Genomic DNA, 18,019 nt, shown 5'->3' with positions numbered 1-18,019 from the left:
CTTTTGGAGTTTGTTTAATCTCCGCTTCAGTCTATACGATGCACAGTTCATAATGTTAACACTTTTCTTCAAGTTTACTTCATTCACTTTCACAACTAATTTGGATTTCAGTTTGCTGTTTACTCCTCATTTACTTTGATTTTTGTATCTTTTTTCTGTAATTCTGTTCTTTCCCTCTCCCTTGACTTCCCTGTTAGGGGTCAAGTCGTTTTTTTTGTCTGACCTGTAGGGGAGAGTGGTGCTGCAGATAGTGATTCAGTCCAGCAGAGTGGGGAGACATGAGGTGCTTTTGTTTGTCAGTGTGAAAGTGGATTTGGGGAGACAGATGAAGGGGGCTCCTGGGATTTTGCCCCCTTGTGAATCAGCTGCTCCCACTTGCAGGCATGGCAGCTACGCCAGAGGCACTGTCGCTGAAACACCTCCATGCAGCCCTTTGCATGTTACCAGCTTGTTGGGCTGGAAAGTGACATTACTAATCAGACACCAGGGAAACCCCCACTCCAAAAGGAAAAAAGCCCGTGGTGTGAGGTGCTTGGGTTGGTGCCTACAATGTCATGCTTTGAAAAGATTAGCCTGGCTATTGCGATTCTCCCTCCCCTGCTTTTTATTTTAAATTTGGGAGTAGATTGGTGTATTCTTGATTCGGCTATCTTGCATTAGAATTTTCTGTTTTCAAGTGCACAGCCAGAGCACTAAAAACATTCCAAGTTTGCTCCTATGTCCTTTCATTTAAATCCCCTGAGTGCTTAGTTCCTAGCATGTAGCTGAGCTGGCTTGGCCGGGATGCTGAGCATTAGGATGTTGTGAAGGGAGAATTTAGGCTGGGCTTGTGTGTCTTAGTACCTGGTATGTCTTTGTATCTCTCCACTGCATACACAGCACACAGATGTCTTGGGTGTCCTTAAGTCTTAGTTTGTTCTCTGTTCCTGTTTGATAGTGTATACTGTTGTTAGTAGTGGACTCCTGTGGACACTAGTGTGTCGCTAGCCTATTGTTTTGGCTGATGAGTCATTGGTTTGTGGTTAGTTCTTTTTTTTGAAATCCTTTTTTGCTCCAGTCACTGTGTGTGCTGGCGGTGGCTTTGCCTCTCCGTTGCCTCGAAGGAACAGGTGGAGCAATGTCTCCCTCTGACAGACATTACTCCCGACGTGTGCTCCTGCAGATGCCTACACTGAGACTGTAATCTCCATAACTGCTTCATGTGCACCAAGCCCCCTTGTGGAATCCTGCTGAGAGTTTTTCTAGAAGCCTTCAGTGAAATCAAACTGTTCTGAATCATTTAGTCTACCTGACTTTTGTATAATAAAAACAAACTAAGAGCACTTACTTGTTCCTCCCCTTTGTGGGTCTCTCTAAAACATTCTTTCTGTGAATGTATATCTTTGCTTAAAGAGGATCAAGTTGCACTTAGTTGAAACACGAAAGACTTATAAATCAGAATCATAAAGTCTCAATTTAAGAAGGCTTAAACTCATATAATGTCAGCTTTTTTATTTTAAAAAAGTTATCTCATGGCTCCCCTGGGTTTGGCTTCTGAGTTTGGCCAGGGCACAAGAGTGAGCCTGTCTTTCTGAAGTCTTTTCTAGAGGGATGTCACCACTGTTCAGCTTTCCTTGGTGTGTCACAGAACATCCTCTGGTATACATACACTTGTTGCTGGCATAGCCCAGCATGGCTGACCCAATTTAGGTTGAACTATTGTGGTTGCCTCTTCCTCAATCTCATTCTCCAGACTAAAGACTCTCCTAATGATTACAAAGCAGAACAAAACAAAAAACCAGCAAGAAAAACAGAGTGCCCTTTGGGGAAGTGAGGATGTGTGGCTAAATGTACAGAATGTACACATCCATTCACATTGCAGGATTGAGCCAAAACTGCATGCATTCACAAGAAAACAAACAGCAGGATTTTACAACTGAAATGTTGGTTTGTCTTCTCATCTATTTAAGAGTGAACCACTGGAACTTGGGGACAAGATGAGTATAACAATGTTGCAGCCTATCTGTCCGCTACAGTTGCAGTTTTTCATGACAAGCATTCAAAGTGTTAACTAAAACCATTGAAACAACATACCTGCCATTTAAACTTGAATCTAGAAATAATAACTCCATGAGTGTTTTGCACCTCCAGATGGAATGGCCTTTAATAAATGCTGTGAGTAGCCATGATTGCCACTTGCAGTTTGCTGTTCTGTTAATCCTTATGCAGAATCTAACAGTTTTCTCCTTTCTTCTCTTCTCTCTCATGGATTATCAAAAACCTGAACGCCATACAGACGATGAACCAGCTGGACCAATGTAAGTACTGTATTGGACACTGATTCAATTGAATCATGTTCTATTTGCAGTTTAATCAAATAGAGCAGCTAAGATTGGAGGGGAAGACAGTGAGTGGAAATGAAGGTTGCGGTGTAGATTTCTTAGCCTGACACAGATCTGACTAAAGACCATTTGATTCCCGGGATAGGTCTTTTCTCCAGTGGCCATACAAAGTGGAATACCATGCAAAATTTGTTTTATTCAAATTTATGCAAATTTTGCATATTCTATGTGCTTAAAATGTGGCGGAAATGACCAGTATATCCAAGGCTTCCAGTTTTCTCAATATTAATTTGAAGCTGGACTGTAACCTGGATAAACTGTCTAGCTCCATTAACAATTGCTGGTATCCAAGAGAGTACTGCAGACATGGAAGCAATCCAGATTGGCAGAATCCACTAGAGTTGGACTAAAGAGTGAGAGGCAGGCAGACAGCACCCAAATTTGTTAAGTACCAGAGGGCCCAGCACTGCCACGTTATGATTATCTTTTATCAGTTAAGAAGGGACAGTTGTGTTGTGTTCAGTGGAGAAAAGTTTTTCAAACTTTTTTTGTTTTTTCTGGCTTGGGAGTAAAAAGGAGGATAAAATGAGGTATATACAGGTTGAGTATGCCTGCTACCAAAATCCGTAATCTGAAATGCTCCAAAATCCAAAGGTTTTTGTGTGCTGACATGATGCTCAGAGGAAATGCTCATTGGAGCATTTTGGATTTTGGATTTTCAGATTAGTGATGCGGAACTGGTAAGTATAATGCAAATATTCCAAAATCTGAAAAAAACTAAAAATCTGAAACATTTCTGATCCCAAGAATTTCAGATGAGGTATACTCACCTTGTGGCTACTTAAGGAATGTTTTTTATGGACTCATGTTGTACCACGAAATTTCTCAGTATACCAGGGATGTGTTTTGTAGTAAGTGAAAGAGTCCCTGTATTTCCATGTGTTATGCTTTCAAAAGTTGTATTTCCATGTGTTATACTTTCAAAAGTTGTTATTGACCAAGTTTAACTCATGTAATACAATTTTTCCTCCAAAGGAAAACCAACTCTACCAACAATCACAAAGATAAAAACTTGCGCCAGAGAAACACAAATTAATACTGCTTACAATGTAAGTATGGCCGCCTTTAGCAGTTTTAAAAATTATATTCAGATGAATGTCCTCTGTTGACCTTGTTACAAATTCAACAGTAATTGTGTTATGTTGTAAGATCTTTTAGTTCATTTTAGAGCAGCTGATACTGATAGAGCCAGATCAGTCTGCCCAGTTTAGTGACTGGAAAGGAACATTTTTCAGCTGCATTGGTTTTTGTGTGTTTTTTCTTTTGTTATTGTTGAGATGGAGTCTCACTCTGTCACCCAGGCTGGAGTGCAGTGGTGTGATCTTGCCTCACTGTAGCCTCCGCCTCTTGGGTTCAAGAGATTCTCCTGCCTCAGCCTCCCGAGTAGCTGGGATTACAGGTGCCCGCTACCATGCAAAGCTAAATTTTGCATTTTTAATAGAGACAGGGTTTCATCATGTTGGCCAGGGTGGTCTTGAACACCTGATCTCAAGTGATCCGTCTGCCTCAGCCTCCCAAAAGTTCTGGGATTACAGGCGTGAGCCCCGTACCTAGCCATCAGCTGCATTTGTCACGTATTTACATGAATGCCATTTCAGAAGACATGATGTTTTAACATAAATACTTTTTGCTACTATTATATCTTTACAAAGAGGTGAAAATTAAATTGTCACCTTCTTAGGTGGATTATTCCCATAGGTCTACTAGTCTGACCTCACATCTGGGGGCAAGACAAGAATGGTGGCCAGGCAGCAGCAGCAAGGCCAGAACGTCATCTTGTTAGGCACATGGAGATCAGAATTTCACACCACATCCCTAAGCATGCTGTTGGAACCAAAGCTTTATTTTATGTGGCACATGGTGTAGTTCTGAGTGACAGTGCATATTCCCTTTTAATTTCCAAATATATCTTTCTTTACAGAACTTTAGGTTCCTGAAACTGGTGGCAACATGACCTGCTAAATTTTCTGCTTGGACCTCTTTGGTTCTCTCCCCTTTCAAGTGAGCAACACCACAATGACTGTCTAAAGCATGCCTTATTTAGCCTCTCCTGTAAGGGTGACCTAGCCAGGTACATTTTAAACAATGCTTCAGTGTAGAAGGTGTAAACTATTTTGGGCTTGATGTGCTGTGAATGTTGCTTTTTTTCCTTTGTTAAAATATTTAAATAGAAGTGAAAAGGTCCTCTGAGGATCAGATCATGCATGCGCCATTTTTTACTTAATGCAGCTGTTAAATTGGCAAAGCTCTAAAATGCACTGCTGCCATCTAGTGATACATTTTTGTAAAGTACAGCAAAACCTACAGATATATACAGTATATAAATATATATATATATTTATATTTTTGGGGGTGGGAGAAATCCAAAATAAATGCTTGTTTCATTTTTAAGCTGCTGATATTCATTCCTTATTGTATGTTGTCAGATGAGGAAATTGTGCAGTTCTGGTACATAAAGATGAGGAATATAAACAAATCTATAATTTTTAAGGGCTTAACCTGTGACTTTAATAAGCTGGAACAGTCCACTGAATGGGTATGATGAATTGCAGTATATACGTATGATTGCTTTTTAAGTGATGAGCTTTTCTTTTGTTAAGTCATGTAAATTCATAAATCCTTTTGCACTGATGTGTTGAACCTTATTCTTGTACATTCAATCAAGGCAAACTTTTATAATTTTTCTTTTGTTTTCAATGACCTTGAAATGTTATAGCATGGTGATATTCTATGCAACTCTAGTTATACTTTTTGGTTTGACACTGTATTTTTTCACATTGATTTACTGGTTGATGGTAGATTTTATAACCTAACAGGGTTCTTATGCGGTGCGTAACTGTAGATGCATGTACTTGTGTTTTGTGTAATTATTGAAGTGCAATGATGTATAAAAAAGTGGATTCACCTGTTTTTAAAAATAAAACATTGATAAAAGGTGTTTGGAATAATACTCTTTATTCTAATATCTTCTTTAATTTTAGGAGGAAGCATTCAATACTTCGAAGTTCATTAATTATATGTATACAGAGAATTAATTTCTCAACCCCGCCAGCTTTTTAAGTTCCTTTTCTACCTCTTCCACAAATGCTGGGAAATTCTGATCCATGAGGCACAGATGTAGGAAGGGGCCTAATTCTTCTGCACCCCATGCAGATTGTTCATAGACACGGGGCAGCTCCTCGGAGGCCAGAAGTGTCTGTAGGGATACCAGAAACACAGTTACAGATTATAGGTGAAAGCAATGCCAGGCTAACAGAACACAGACAAATAGTGCTTTCAGGAAAAATTAGGGAACTACACACGAAAAAATTAGCGTTAATTAGCTTTACAGGCTTTCTTTACACTGTTTTACTATTACATTTATAATTTGTATTTTAATACGTTTTCTGAATACACATAGCATGCAAAATAATTGTTGCCTTAAGGAAAGGATTTCAAATGTACTGATGAAATGATTTGCAAAGTTGACATTCTACTTTAATGAAGAATACTGTGCCAATAAGCTGTGGATTGGAAAGAAACCTATCCATGAACTAAGCTCCACTGACTTAGTTCATCTTCCCCACAGCATAGGTGGCAGAGTGGATGTGAGGAGTCTACTATGTGCCACCTGCATTCTGAAAGAAAGAGAGGTCACAGACTGCCCAAAGGACAACATTAGTTCACATGCATCGCATTCTGGCCACCAGTGAGTTGATGACAAATAGTCATGTTAACTATCACCACAATAAAAATACAGAACATTTCTTTCACTTCCCAAAAAAATTCCCTGACCCTTATGCTAATCATTGCCGTCAAACCCTTAACCATTGGCAACCATTGAGCTCTTCTCCATATAGTTTTGCGTTTTCCAGAATGTCATAGAAATGAAATCGTAATACTCTGTTGAATCTGGCTTCTGACACTTAGCATGATGGATAAATCTGAGATTAATCCATGATGTTGACTATATCAGTAGTTCATTTTTATTGCCGAGTAAGTACCACATTGCATGGATGTTCCAGAGTTTGGTTATCTGTCCTCCAGCTGAAGCACATTTGGGTGGTTTTATTTTTTTGCAATGATGAATAAAAGTGCTTTAAACATTCACTTACAGGTTTTTGTGTGAACACAGGTTTTCATTTCACTTCAGTAAATACCTGGGATGGGGTCATGTGGTCAGTGTATATTTACCTTTGTAAGAAACTGCCAAACTGTCATCTCTGGTGGCTGTCCCATTTACATTCCACTAGCAGCGTATAGGAGAGTTCTGGTTGCTCACCCATCCAGGATTTGGTATTGGCAGTTTTTGGTTTTGTTTTTAATTTTAGGCATTCTAGTAAGTTGGCAGGATGTTTCATTGTGGTTTTAATTTGCATTTGCCTAATGATTAGTAACGTTGAGCATCTTTTCACATGCTTATTTGCCATCTGTATGTTTTCTTTGGTAACCTGCAGTGTTTTAAAACTAGTTGAATAAGCTGCCAACATTTAAATATTAGGAAAGTTCAAATAAAAATCCTGACAATTTGGAAGATGTGGCAACACTGGGATCCAGTCCCACATGGCGATGATGGGCTCCGGTTCTTTGTGGTCCACTCACTTTGGTGCCCTGACTCAGTCATCTTACCGACTCCTCACATTAATTCTATGAGGTAGGTGGTTTTATTCCCTTTCTGTGGATAGCATGGTTTAGTGTGTAAGTACTGACTGACATTTCTCTGGGAACTATCTGTAACCAAAGTTTTCTTTTCTAAAAGCAAGTATCAGATTAGCTTTTCACACTCTGCCTAAAGGTATAAAGAAGAAAGTGAAAGTAACATGGACCTCTGTTCTCCAGTGAGAGCCACTGTTAACATATTAGTGTATGTCCTTCCAAACTTAGTGTATTTATTACAGAAACAAAATCATAGTCTTGTATCCTCGTTTTTAAAAAGCTCAATGTATTATGAATATGTTTCCATGTCAACAGATAGGGATATGCAGCATTTGTTTATTTTTAGAGATAGGGTCTCACTATGTTAGGCCAGGCTGGTCTTGAACTCCTGGCCTTAAGTGATCCTCCTGATTTGGTCCCCCGGAGTGCTTGGGACTGGCACCATGCCTGGCCTATATCCCTTTTATTAATTGGATTTTTATGCTAGCTATGGTTATACCACACTTAATATCCTATTAAATGAACATTTATGTTGTTTCCAATTTCTTACAAGTGACATGTACATATTTATATGTATATTTGTGTAGTTTAAATGAAATTATAGATAACATTAAATTTGATATGTACTGCTAAATTGCCTTCCAGAAAGTTTTACCAACTTACATAGAATTACATGTCTAAAAGATAAGAGCAAACAAGCAATACATGTGAGCTCCAAGCTTCATGATTTTTCTCATTTGTATATGGTTCTTCCATACTATGTAAATAAACTTGGCAAAGGTATACCTTTATAGCAATTGATATTCCCTAAATAAGAACATCACACCCTGCCTTGCTTATTGTTTTATTACAGCTCGATTTTCCTCAGCTTCTCCGATTCAATTAGACCCTAAACCCCAATGCAAATATGGGCTTTATTCAGTCTGTCCTGCTGATGGACAAATAGCCCTCTTAATTTGTTAATTTATTCTTAGTCTTCCTAAGACTTTCTGGCACTACTGATAGTACAGTTTGACAGATGGATTAAAAGAAAATTTGAGGCCGGGCGCGGTGGCTCAAGCCTGTAATCCCAGCACTTTGGGAGGCCGAGGCGGGTGGATCACGACGTCAAGAGATCGAGACCATCCTGGTCAACATGGTGAAACCCCGTCTCTACCAAAAATACAAAAATTAGCTGGGCATGGTGGTGCGTGCCTGTAATCCCAGCTACTCAGGAGGCTGAGGCAGGAGAATTGCCTGAACCCAGGAGGTGGAGGTTGCGGTGAGCCGAGATCGTGCCATTGCACTCCAGCCTGGGTAGCAAGAGCGAAACTCTGTCTCAAAAAAAAAAAAAAGAAAATTCGGCCAGGCATAGTGGCTCGCACGCACCTGTAATCCTAACAGTTTGGGAGTCTGAGGTGGGGGGATCACTTGAGATCAGGACTTTGAGACCAGCCTGGCCAACATGGTGAAACCTCATCTCAACTAAAAATCAAAAATTAGCTGGGCATGGTGGCATGTGCCTGTAATCCCAGCTACTTGGGAGGCTGAGGCAGGAGAATCGCTTGAACCTGGGAGACAGAGGTTACAGTGAGCCGAGATCGTGCCACTGCACTCCAGCCTGGGCAACACAGTAAGACCCTGCCTCAAAAAAAATAGATAAAATAAAATTCATACTTGAATACTGATGAACTTCACACAGAATTCTGTGGAAAGAAGTTGCTGACTTGAACACCTGCAATGAGGAATGCAGTGAGGGGGACAAAAAGTCCTTGCAGAGCTCCCAGGAGGGTGGACATCACCCAACCAAGGTTTGAAGTTTTTTCTGGCAGGGGGCAAGGGGCTATCTGAAAGCACGTCTGTGGTAACAGTTGAACCCTCCTGGGTTTCTACACATCCTTAGCTGAACACTAACAATTTGCCCAAAAAGAAATCGTAGATCTGAATCCACATTCATTTTGGTATTTGTCTTAAAATAGTTCCCAAATATCATTTCCAAAATTACAATGAAGTCCTCCATTTATTCTTTTTGGGAAAGTGGTGATTAAATTTTCTGTCTTGGACAGTCAACCATTCTTCCTCTTTTTACTTCCTTAGGAGGGTAGACCTTGACTGTGTGCCTGCAGCCATCATGTCTCATCTCACAACTTACTGTAATAAAACTCATTCAGCAAGGGGTAGAAGAAAATGGCCTATCTCTGTCTTTATCATCTTTTAGAGTAACGCTTCAGGTTTCTCTTCTAAAACAAAGGAGTGAACAAAGGCCTACGGATTCTTAGGGGTCACTGTTTTTCATGACAAGAAAATTGAACACAGAAATAAGTTCTACCTGAGCTAACTTTGTCAGTGAGGTCCTTCCGTCTGGAGTGCCTGTGCCCGCCTTTACACACACCCGCTGTTCTGAGTGCTGGTGGGACTGGAATAAAACAACATACAGTAAGGAGACTAGCTGAATGTGATCTTAAATACCATAGGCCATTAAAGCAGAAATACGCATTCATGTTCAAAGAAAATACCACTAAGAGTGGTAAAAATGGTTGTCAGCATAGGTCTGTCCTGGTTTAAACAGAGGGTTACTTGAGTTACCACAACAGAAGTACTGAGTTTAAATTTGCAGCTCCTGGCCTCTATTTGGTGTTCCTCAGTGTCTGGCAGGCTGTTAGTGCTTCTTCCTGTCAGACACTGAGGCATTCTTCTGTTAGAAGAGGCCCAGCCTCTAGGGTTCAGGACCACATGTGGACCCTGGAGAGTGGGTATCACCAGAAACAGGTGCTGTTACCATGGCAGCCTGCATGCAGTGGACAGGCCCCAGCTTAGATGATGATTTGTCACCTTCTAAAAATTATTACTCAAGTAATACATGTTCATTGCAGAAATGCAAAATGGGAGAAAACCTCTAATTTTAAGGGGGAAATCCTCTATAATTTCAAGACAACTGATTTCAATAAAACTGGATTAAAAAAATTTTAGATATTCTGAAGGAATGAGTTCTGTAAGGAGAACTTACAGATATCTTCTTTCAAACACTGTTTATGCCTCCTACGTACTAGACACTGGGGTGGTACAGGGATGGGAGCTACAAAAGACAGAGTCCTGCCCTCTAGAAGCCCACGGTCTAGTAAGAACTTAACAAGTAAAACCATGATTATCTTGCAACTCAGGAAGTGCTAGAATCAACGGGTATGTAAACGCTTAAGGTTCCCAGAGAAGTGGGTAAACTGGAAGGCTGTATGCTAAGCAGGAAGCACAGGGATTCTCCAAGGTCCATGCTCTCTGGAGAGAATCTATGGTAACAGGTTGTTCTTGGGTAGGATATGAGCAAATGGAATGAACAAGGGGTGCAGGAGCCCTGGAGGCATGAAGGGCCTACCTCCCTCCCTTCCTAGCCACACGTCTGCAGCCCCACTATGCTTTGGGTACCTGAGACTGCTGCAGTGCTAATCTCCAGACAAGCAGTGGTGCTCCTGCACTAGGTATGAGCTGCTGGTGCAATACAGGGAGAAAACAGGGCACTCTTTGGAGGGCACCTCTGTCCATCACCAACATGTCTGACTACCAGAAGGCAGGAGATGGTAAATTCTGCCTTCTGTCCTACAGAGAAGCTGGTGGTTGCTAGTCAGTAGGTAGCAGAAAACCAGACCTGGAAGCATCAAACAACAACAAAAAAGGGGTTGTGGAGATACACTGAGGAAAGAAAGAACAAAGACAAGAAAACCAATCAAGAAAATGAGCAAAATGGCCAGTGGACTCTATAATCAGGAGCCTTAGACAAGCCCCATTTCTCTGCTGTTTCTTCAGTTTCCTCACCTGTAAAAACAAGGCAGACTCCAGTGCCTAATGTTTCTTCAGCTATGACATTTGATGCTTTCCTAGGATACATATCAATTCACCTCACACAAAGAACTGTGAAAGATGTCAACCAAAATTGTCTGCCAGACACATTGTATAAAATAGCCAAGTGGAACTGCAGCACCTGAGGCTAGCGGACTCTAGAATTAGATGGTCCACCCTGCAACAGCATAGAGATGGAAGGGTCTGGAGTCCCCTAGCTACTTTCTTCTGGACTTCTTGTGCTAACAGGGAAGAGTTCACATAGGAACTGCCATCCTCTCTCCTGTCTTTCCCGTACTCATCCCTGGGGTAGGCTGGTTGCCTTTGAAATGCTAAGGTTGAGAAATGCCTGGTTAAGCCACAATTAACAAAATTACAAGGCTGAGGAAAAGCAAAAGCCAAAACATGAGCCAAGAAATGACTCAAGAACTTGAAATAGACATAGAATTATCTCTATTTGCAAAGAAGGAAACAACTATTTTATACTAAAAACTATATAGGTATTAACAAAAATGACACACCTGAATATAAGAAAGCAGCAGAATGACCAGAACATGACCGTGGCTTGCAACTCTTAAGACGAATGCTGAGAAAGAGCACATGCTACTAAATTTGTACAACAGTAGTTAAGAGCAAACCTGGGAATGTTTTGTCATTAGGAAGACTAGAATATTCTAGGTGGTGCCTCACAATGTCTGCATCCTGGTGGAATTTAATCCAATGGCTTTGTCTGTTCTGCAGCTTCAGACACTGTCTTATGCCCTCTCTCGGCTCTGGAGGTTCTGATTCTTGCTAATTGACCAGGATGCTGATTTCTTCATTTGCAAGGGAAGGCACATCTGAAAGGGTAACAGTGCTGGCAATAACAGTAATGATGGATTTTGTTATTTAGATTATATTTGCCAGGATTGTACTGGGTGCTTTCTATGCAGCATTTTAATCTCACCATTTTACAGATGGGGCTAAATGGCTTGCATGAAATTACACAGCTACTAAGAAATAGGGCCAGGATTCTAACCTAGATCCATTTTGATCCCAAAGCCTGTGGTCTTTGCACATCATGCTATCTTATTTAGTCAAATCACCAAATTACAGTTCAGAAGAGTCCCTGAAAACAGAAGCAAGAAAGGCATGAAAGTTTCCTAACCACTCCCCAGGTATTTCTACCTAGACACTTGAGACCAGCCTTTAACATCAGAGAGCTGGAGCCTTCATCTGGGGCTGTCGCTCACAACTCATCCTGCATTTGTTACTGCATGTTACAACTTCAATTTATTTGCATTTGTAATACATAGATAATTATGTAGCCTGATGAGGTTCTAGCCTGATGTGACTTCTTTACCTTTATAAGGAATTTCAGACCGAGTTCCCAAATTCTGGGACTCGGGTTTTTGTGACACTCCATGCACTGGGTATACCATACATCATCTGAATCTAATGGGCAGTTGAAACATGAAAATCTAAAGGGCAAAGAGTCATAAGCAATAAAGTACCTTATAATAATGACTCCAACCCATTTGTAGGGAGGGGATTTTTAAACAATATAGCAGGAGCTGACGAAGCATTATTGTTTGAAACTAGATCCTTGCCTTTGTGAGGCAAGCAGCTTCAGCATTAAGGCATCTTCACAAAGGGAAAGAACTCAAAACACCAACATCTGTTTGGCAAACTAAATACATTCAAGAGGAAATCACGCAGCACCTGGTTAAAGAAAAAGATGTTTATAATAAATAATGAAAATTTATGTTCACCTTAGACAAATTATGACTAACAAGAAACTTAGTGACAGAACAGCAAATATGAGGTGTTTTGGTTAAGGAAAACTAACAGGATGAAGTAATGGAAAACCAGGTTTGGAAAATCACTTCTCAGAGAAAATGCAAAACCCAGCTTGAAAGTAGAATCTCATCTAAAGAGCAGAGGTAGATGCTTATTCCAACAATATTTGGGGCTATGCCAAAGAAACGCAGAACACGTATTTCTGGGAGAAATTCTATAGTCATGAGTCTCAATACCTCAAGACCCCTTATGAGACCTTCAAATAACTTTTGAGTTGCATTTATCTGGCATTTATCTTATTAGAAATTAACATGGAATTTAAAAATATTCATTAAAAATAAATCCCCTTAATATTTAAAACATTTTTATGGAAAATAACTTTTCTAAAACAAAATGTAATGATTTTTGCAAATCTCTTTACTACCTAGTTTAACAGAAGGTGACGAGATTCTTACATCTGCTGCTGCATTCAGTCTGCTGTCATGTGTTACTTTGGTTAAAGACATGAAGAAAATCTGGCCTCACACAAATTGTAGATGGAGAAGGGAGAGATTTTAGAATAGCTTGTTCAGATAACTCTGGATACTCCTTGATATAACACCAAAGCTCAACGACTGAGTGGCTTAGAGGCTAGTTGCAATGTTAAATCTGAAACCCTATCAATGAACTTACTACACTGCTATATTGTATGGATTGTGCAATCCATTAGTCTGTCTTACCCTTTTAAATAGCTCTTTTATCCATGTATGGTTTTGTAGCATTCAGGCATTGGTCATTTAGACAATACTGGTTCACTGAATATATTGTCTTTCAAATATTACACATTTCATCAGGTAATTACTTATAAAAAAATAAATCACATTTATTAATAGCAGCTGTAGAAAAGTCTTCTGGGTTGGGAAGCTGTGAAGCTTATATGGCTGACACAAGTTTTTCAAGATTCTAATTTTCACTTGGAAGCTTAAATTTTATTATTTTCAATAAATACTATCAGTTGTTTTCCTGAAGTGATAGTTCATTTCACTGACTGAGAAAATGCCTGCCAAATACCCAAATCCGAATGACCATAGTCCGTTGTTCTCTCACGTAATGATGGTATTTTATGAAAAAAGAGGCAAGTTCAAAATACAAATGTCACACAGGTGCTTTCCCTTGAGACAACCATAGTACTGCAGACTGCAGGGTTGCTTTATTTCATTAGTTTGTTCTTACTGTGAATGACTGGAAGACGGTGACTACTAGTGCCGTCTGGCGCCACTGCCTCACCTGTACTGAGATGACAGCACCCTGACTCGATGCTTTTGTCTCATCAGTGCAAATGTTGACACAGTGAAAAAGGCAAATGACATATTTCTCTAAAATATTAAGAAAAATAATTTTGACCTTGTGGGCCCCCTGGAAGAGTCCCAGGGAGCGGTTCATGGACCACACTTTGAGAACCACTGTTCTACAGTGACACCCAGAATGCAGCTGGAACTCCTCCCTCCCTAATTTCTGAAATTACAGGAAGCTACAAGTAGTATCAACCTCAATTTTAAAAAGTCACTCAACATTAGATTTTTTTTTTTTTTAGGCGGAGTTTCGCTCTTGTTGTTCAGGCTGGAGTGCAGTGGCGTGATCTTGGCTCACTGCAACCTCCGCCTCCCTGGTTCAAGCAATTCTCCTGCCTCAGCCTCCCAAGTAGCTGGGATTACAGGCATGCACCACCACACCTGGCTAATTTTTTATTTTTAGTAGAGACAGGGTTTCTCCATGTTGGTCAGGCTGGTCTTGAACTCCCAACCTCAGATGATCAGCCCATCTCAGCCTCCCAAAGTGCTGGGACTACAGGCGTGAGCCACCTTGCCTGGCAGATGTTTTTTAAACTACAAACTCCACTGTCATTTTGGCCACTCACTGTGCACTGCATTGTCATGTTTCCTATGCAGCCAACACATCCGCCTGCTTACTCCATGCTGCCATGGGACACTCTTTGCAGAGTCCTTCCCTTGACTTTCACTTGCCTGGGGTGGGCCAGGATTCAGCTGCAGCTCCTGGATGTTTCCATCAGGCTCCTGAACGATTATGTATTGCGCCAGCTTTTGCACACAACTGCAGCAGTGTCCCAGCGCCTGCTCCTTCGACTCTCCACTGAACTGCACTCGAAACAGGCGACTCTTGTCCTACCGGACAAATCGAAAGTTATGGTGTGAGACCCTCGTCATATCGCTTTACCTTCATTAACTTTGGGGTCTTCTAGTGAGTGGTTCCTTTGCTTGGCAGGGGAAGAGGTATAGATAAGGAACAGTCACCTTCACTGATTGAGGCAGGGATAGAAAAGCCAGTAATTCATTTTCTTCTCCCTTTTGGGAGTTGTTCATCGTACTAAAATTCACTTCCCTTGGGGAAATGACATCAGCAAACGTGGAAAAGCCCCTATCATAAAGACAAGGAAGATCACAATACTGACTGCAGATCAATGTTTTATCTTGCTTTGGAATAAAGATTTCATAGCTTCTAATTCCTTAAGTGAAAAATCTGTGAGGATAATAATACACCATAGTCCTGCTCAAGAAAGTTTTTCTAAACTGAGTACATAAAATCAAACCAGGTAGATACTACACCAAACGAGGCAGTGAGCTTAAGCAACACTGGGAAGAGTGGACAGACAGATGCCCAAAGCTAACAGATCTCATGCTAATGATCTGTAGCACCCTTTATCCTTAAGGAGGCCAGACTGCCATACAAAATACATGGTGAAAGGCTGCCTTTAATTTGCAGTATGAGTCACATCCCTCAGCAAATTAGCAAATGTAGGACAGATGCAATTAAAAATTTTTAAAAGTCTGTCAACTACATCAAACTTATTTGATTATAAGTGTAAAAACGTCTAGATTGTAACAACACAAAATCATTTTAGAAGTAGTTTCCGTTTTTCTAGTCTACTACTCTGCCTAGGTTAGAGGAGTCAACCTACATAAAAGCCTCTTGAAACAGGACTGTATATAGTGTATGCCTTTCATCAGTTTCTTCTGTAAAGAAATGCAGATGCTAAGCTTAGCACAGTGACATTTTCCCTCATGAAATGTATATATCACATTGCCACCTTGAAAACACTTCTAACTACAGTTAACAAAATCCTGTAAGTTCCTATAAGTAAACAGTCCTTGATTTTCCTGTTCACAGTTTACACTATTTAAATAAACCCATCATGTAAAGCCATTTATTTAGATTATAGAAAACTCTTGGCATGGCTAAGATAATGGTAAACTATCGTGTTTAGAAGAATAGACCCACTACCCCTTTTTACTGCCACTATTTGGTTCTCTTATTTTAATTCATTTAATTTTTCCCCTGAATATGAAAGTAATCCATTAGCATCTTGTCCAACATTGGAAAAAATATGAAAATATTCATATATATCTGTGTATATAATATATACAAACATTCGTATATATGTATATTTAATTTTTTTAATGGTGTACATAGGTACACGTTTATTATAAAGTTCTGGGATACATGTGCAGAATGTGCAGGTTTGTTACATAGGTAACACGTGCCATGGTGGTTTGCTGCACCCATCAACTCGTCATCTACACTAGGTATTTCTCCTAATGCTATCCCTCCCCTAGCCCCCACTCCCTGACAGGTTCCCGGTGTATGGTGTTCCCCCTCCCTGTGTCCATGTGTTCTCATCGTTCAACTCCCACTTAAGTGAGAACATGGTGTTTGGTTTTCTGTTTTTGTGTTAGTTTGCTGAGAATGATGGTTTCCAGCTTCATCCATGTCCCTGCAGAGGACATGAACTTATCCTTTTTTATAGATGCATAGTATTCCATGGTATATGTGCCACATTTTCTTTGTCCAGTCTATCTTTGATGGGCATTTGGGTTGGTTCCAACTTCACTATTGTGAACAGAATGGGAGAACATTTTTGCAATCTATCTGTCTGACAAAGGGCTAATATCCTGAATCTACAAAGAACTTAAGCAAATTTACAAGAAAAAAACAATCCTATCAAAAAGCAGGTAAAGGATATGAACAGACACTTCTCAAAAGAAGACATTTATGCAGCCAACATGAAAAAAAAGCTAATCATCACTGGTCATTAGAGAAATGCAAATCAAAGCCACATTGAGATTACCACCTCATGCCAGTTAGAATGATGATCATTAAACAGTCAGGAATCATCAGGTGCTGGAGAGGATGTGGAGAAATAGGAACACTTTTACACTGTTGGTGGGAGTGTAAATTAGTTCAACCATTGTGGAAGACAGTGTGGTGATTCCTCAAGAATCTACAACTAGAAATACCGTTTGATCCAGCAATCCCATGACTGAGTATATACACAAAGGATTATAAATCATTCTACTATAAAGAAACATACACACGTTTATTGTGGCACTGTTCACAATAGGTGTATATATTTATAAGGTACATGAGACGTTTCTGATACAGGCATGCAATGAGTAATAATCACATCATGGAAAATGGGGTATCCATTCCCTCAAGCACTTATCCTTTTTGTTACAAACAATCCAATTATACTCTGAATTAAAAATGTACAATTAAATTACTTTCATTATTGTCATCCTGTTGTGCTATCGAATACTAGTTCCTGTTCATTCATTTTTTTTTTTTTTTGGACCCATTAACCATCCCACCACCCCTACTACCCTTCCCAGCCCCTGGCCACCATCCTCCTACTCTTTATCTCCACGAGTTCAATTGTTTTTTTAGATCCCGCAAATAACTGAGAATATGTGATGTTTGTCTTTCTGTGCCTGGTTTATTTCATTTAACATAATGACCTCCAGTTCCATCCATGTTGTTGCAAATGACAAGATCTCATGGTTTTTTTTTTAAACTTATAAGTTCAAGGATACAAGTGCAGGTTTGTTACATAGGTAAACTTACGTCACAGGAGTTCATTATACAGATTATCGCATCACTCACGTATTAAGCCTAGTACCCATTCATTATTTTTCCTGATCTTCTCCTTCCTCCCATCCTCTACCCTCCAAAAGGCCCCAGTGTGTGTTGTTCCCCCTATGTATTTAGGTGTTCTCATCATTAAGCTTCCACTTGTAAGAACTTGTGGTGTTTGGTTATCTGTTCTGTGTTAGTTTGCTAAGGATAATGGCCTCTACCTCCATCTATGTCACTGCAAAAGACATGATCTTGTTCTTTTTACGGCTGCATAGTACTCTGTGGTGTGTATGTGCCACATTTTCTTTTTTCAGTCCATCCTTGATGGGCATCTAGGTTGATTCCATGTCTTTGTTGTTGTGAACAGTGCTGCAAAGAACATGCATGTGCATGTGTCTTTATTATAGAATTATTTCTATTCCTTTGAGTATATACCAACTAATGGGATTGCTGGGTCAGATGGTATTTGTTTTAGGTCTTTGAGGAATTGCCACAGTGTCTTCCAC

The 18,019-nt window shown here is 40.0% G+C and overlaps 2 protein-coding genes across 5 annotated transcripts in view; one reads left to right on the top strand and one right to left on the bottom strand.

Moving 5' to 3' along the window:
- The window catches only part of NPTN (neuroplastin), a 72,043-nt gene extending 66,724 nt beyond the window's left edge, over positions 1-5,319 (top strand). For 2 of the 4 annotated variants that reach the window (XM_032244774.1, XM_032244771.1), the window contains 3 exons: positions 2,288-2,297; positions 3,357-3,430; positions 4,303-5,319. In XM_032244774.1, the coding sequence (XP_032100665.1) occupies positions 2,288-2,297; positions 3,357-3,417 (71 nt within the window). In that variant the 3' untranslated portion in view covers positions 3,418-3,430; positions 4,303-5,319. Of the gene's footprint in view, positions 1-2,275; positions 2,298-3,356; positions 3,431-4,302 lie in introns of all 4 variants that reach the window. The other 2 variants (XM_032244773.1, XM_032244770.1) reach the window with 1 other exon arrangement.
- Positions 5,318-18,019, bottom strand: part of REC114 (REC114 meiotic recombination protein) — a 103,068-nt gene continuing 90,366 nt past the window's right edge. The window contains exons 4-6 of the mRNA XM_032244775.1: positions 14,555-14,767; positions 9,325-9,411; positions 5,318-5,577 (exon numbers count right to left, since the gene is read on the bottom strand). Of these exons, the coding sequence (XP_032100666.1) occupies positions 5,413-5,577; positions 9,325-9,411; positions 14,555-14,767 (465 nt within the window). The 3' untranslated portion in view covers positions 5,318-5,412. The remainder of the gene's footprint in view (positions 5,578-9,324; positions 9,412-14,554; positions 14,768-18,019) is intronic.

The sequence above is a fragment of the Sapajus apella genome, unplaced genomic scaffold (assembly GCF_009761245.1).
Source record: "Sapajus apella isolate SASKATOON/1434 unplaced genomic scaffold, GSC_monkey_1.0 scaffold55, whole genome shotgun sequence".
Taxonomy (NCBI): domain Eukaryota; kingdom Metazoa; phylum Chordata; class Mammalia; order Primates; family Cebidae; genus Sapajus; species Sapajus apella.
Note: the sequence above shows the minus strand (reverse complement) of the source record. Positions and strands in the feature narration are given on the sequence as shown.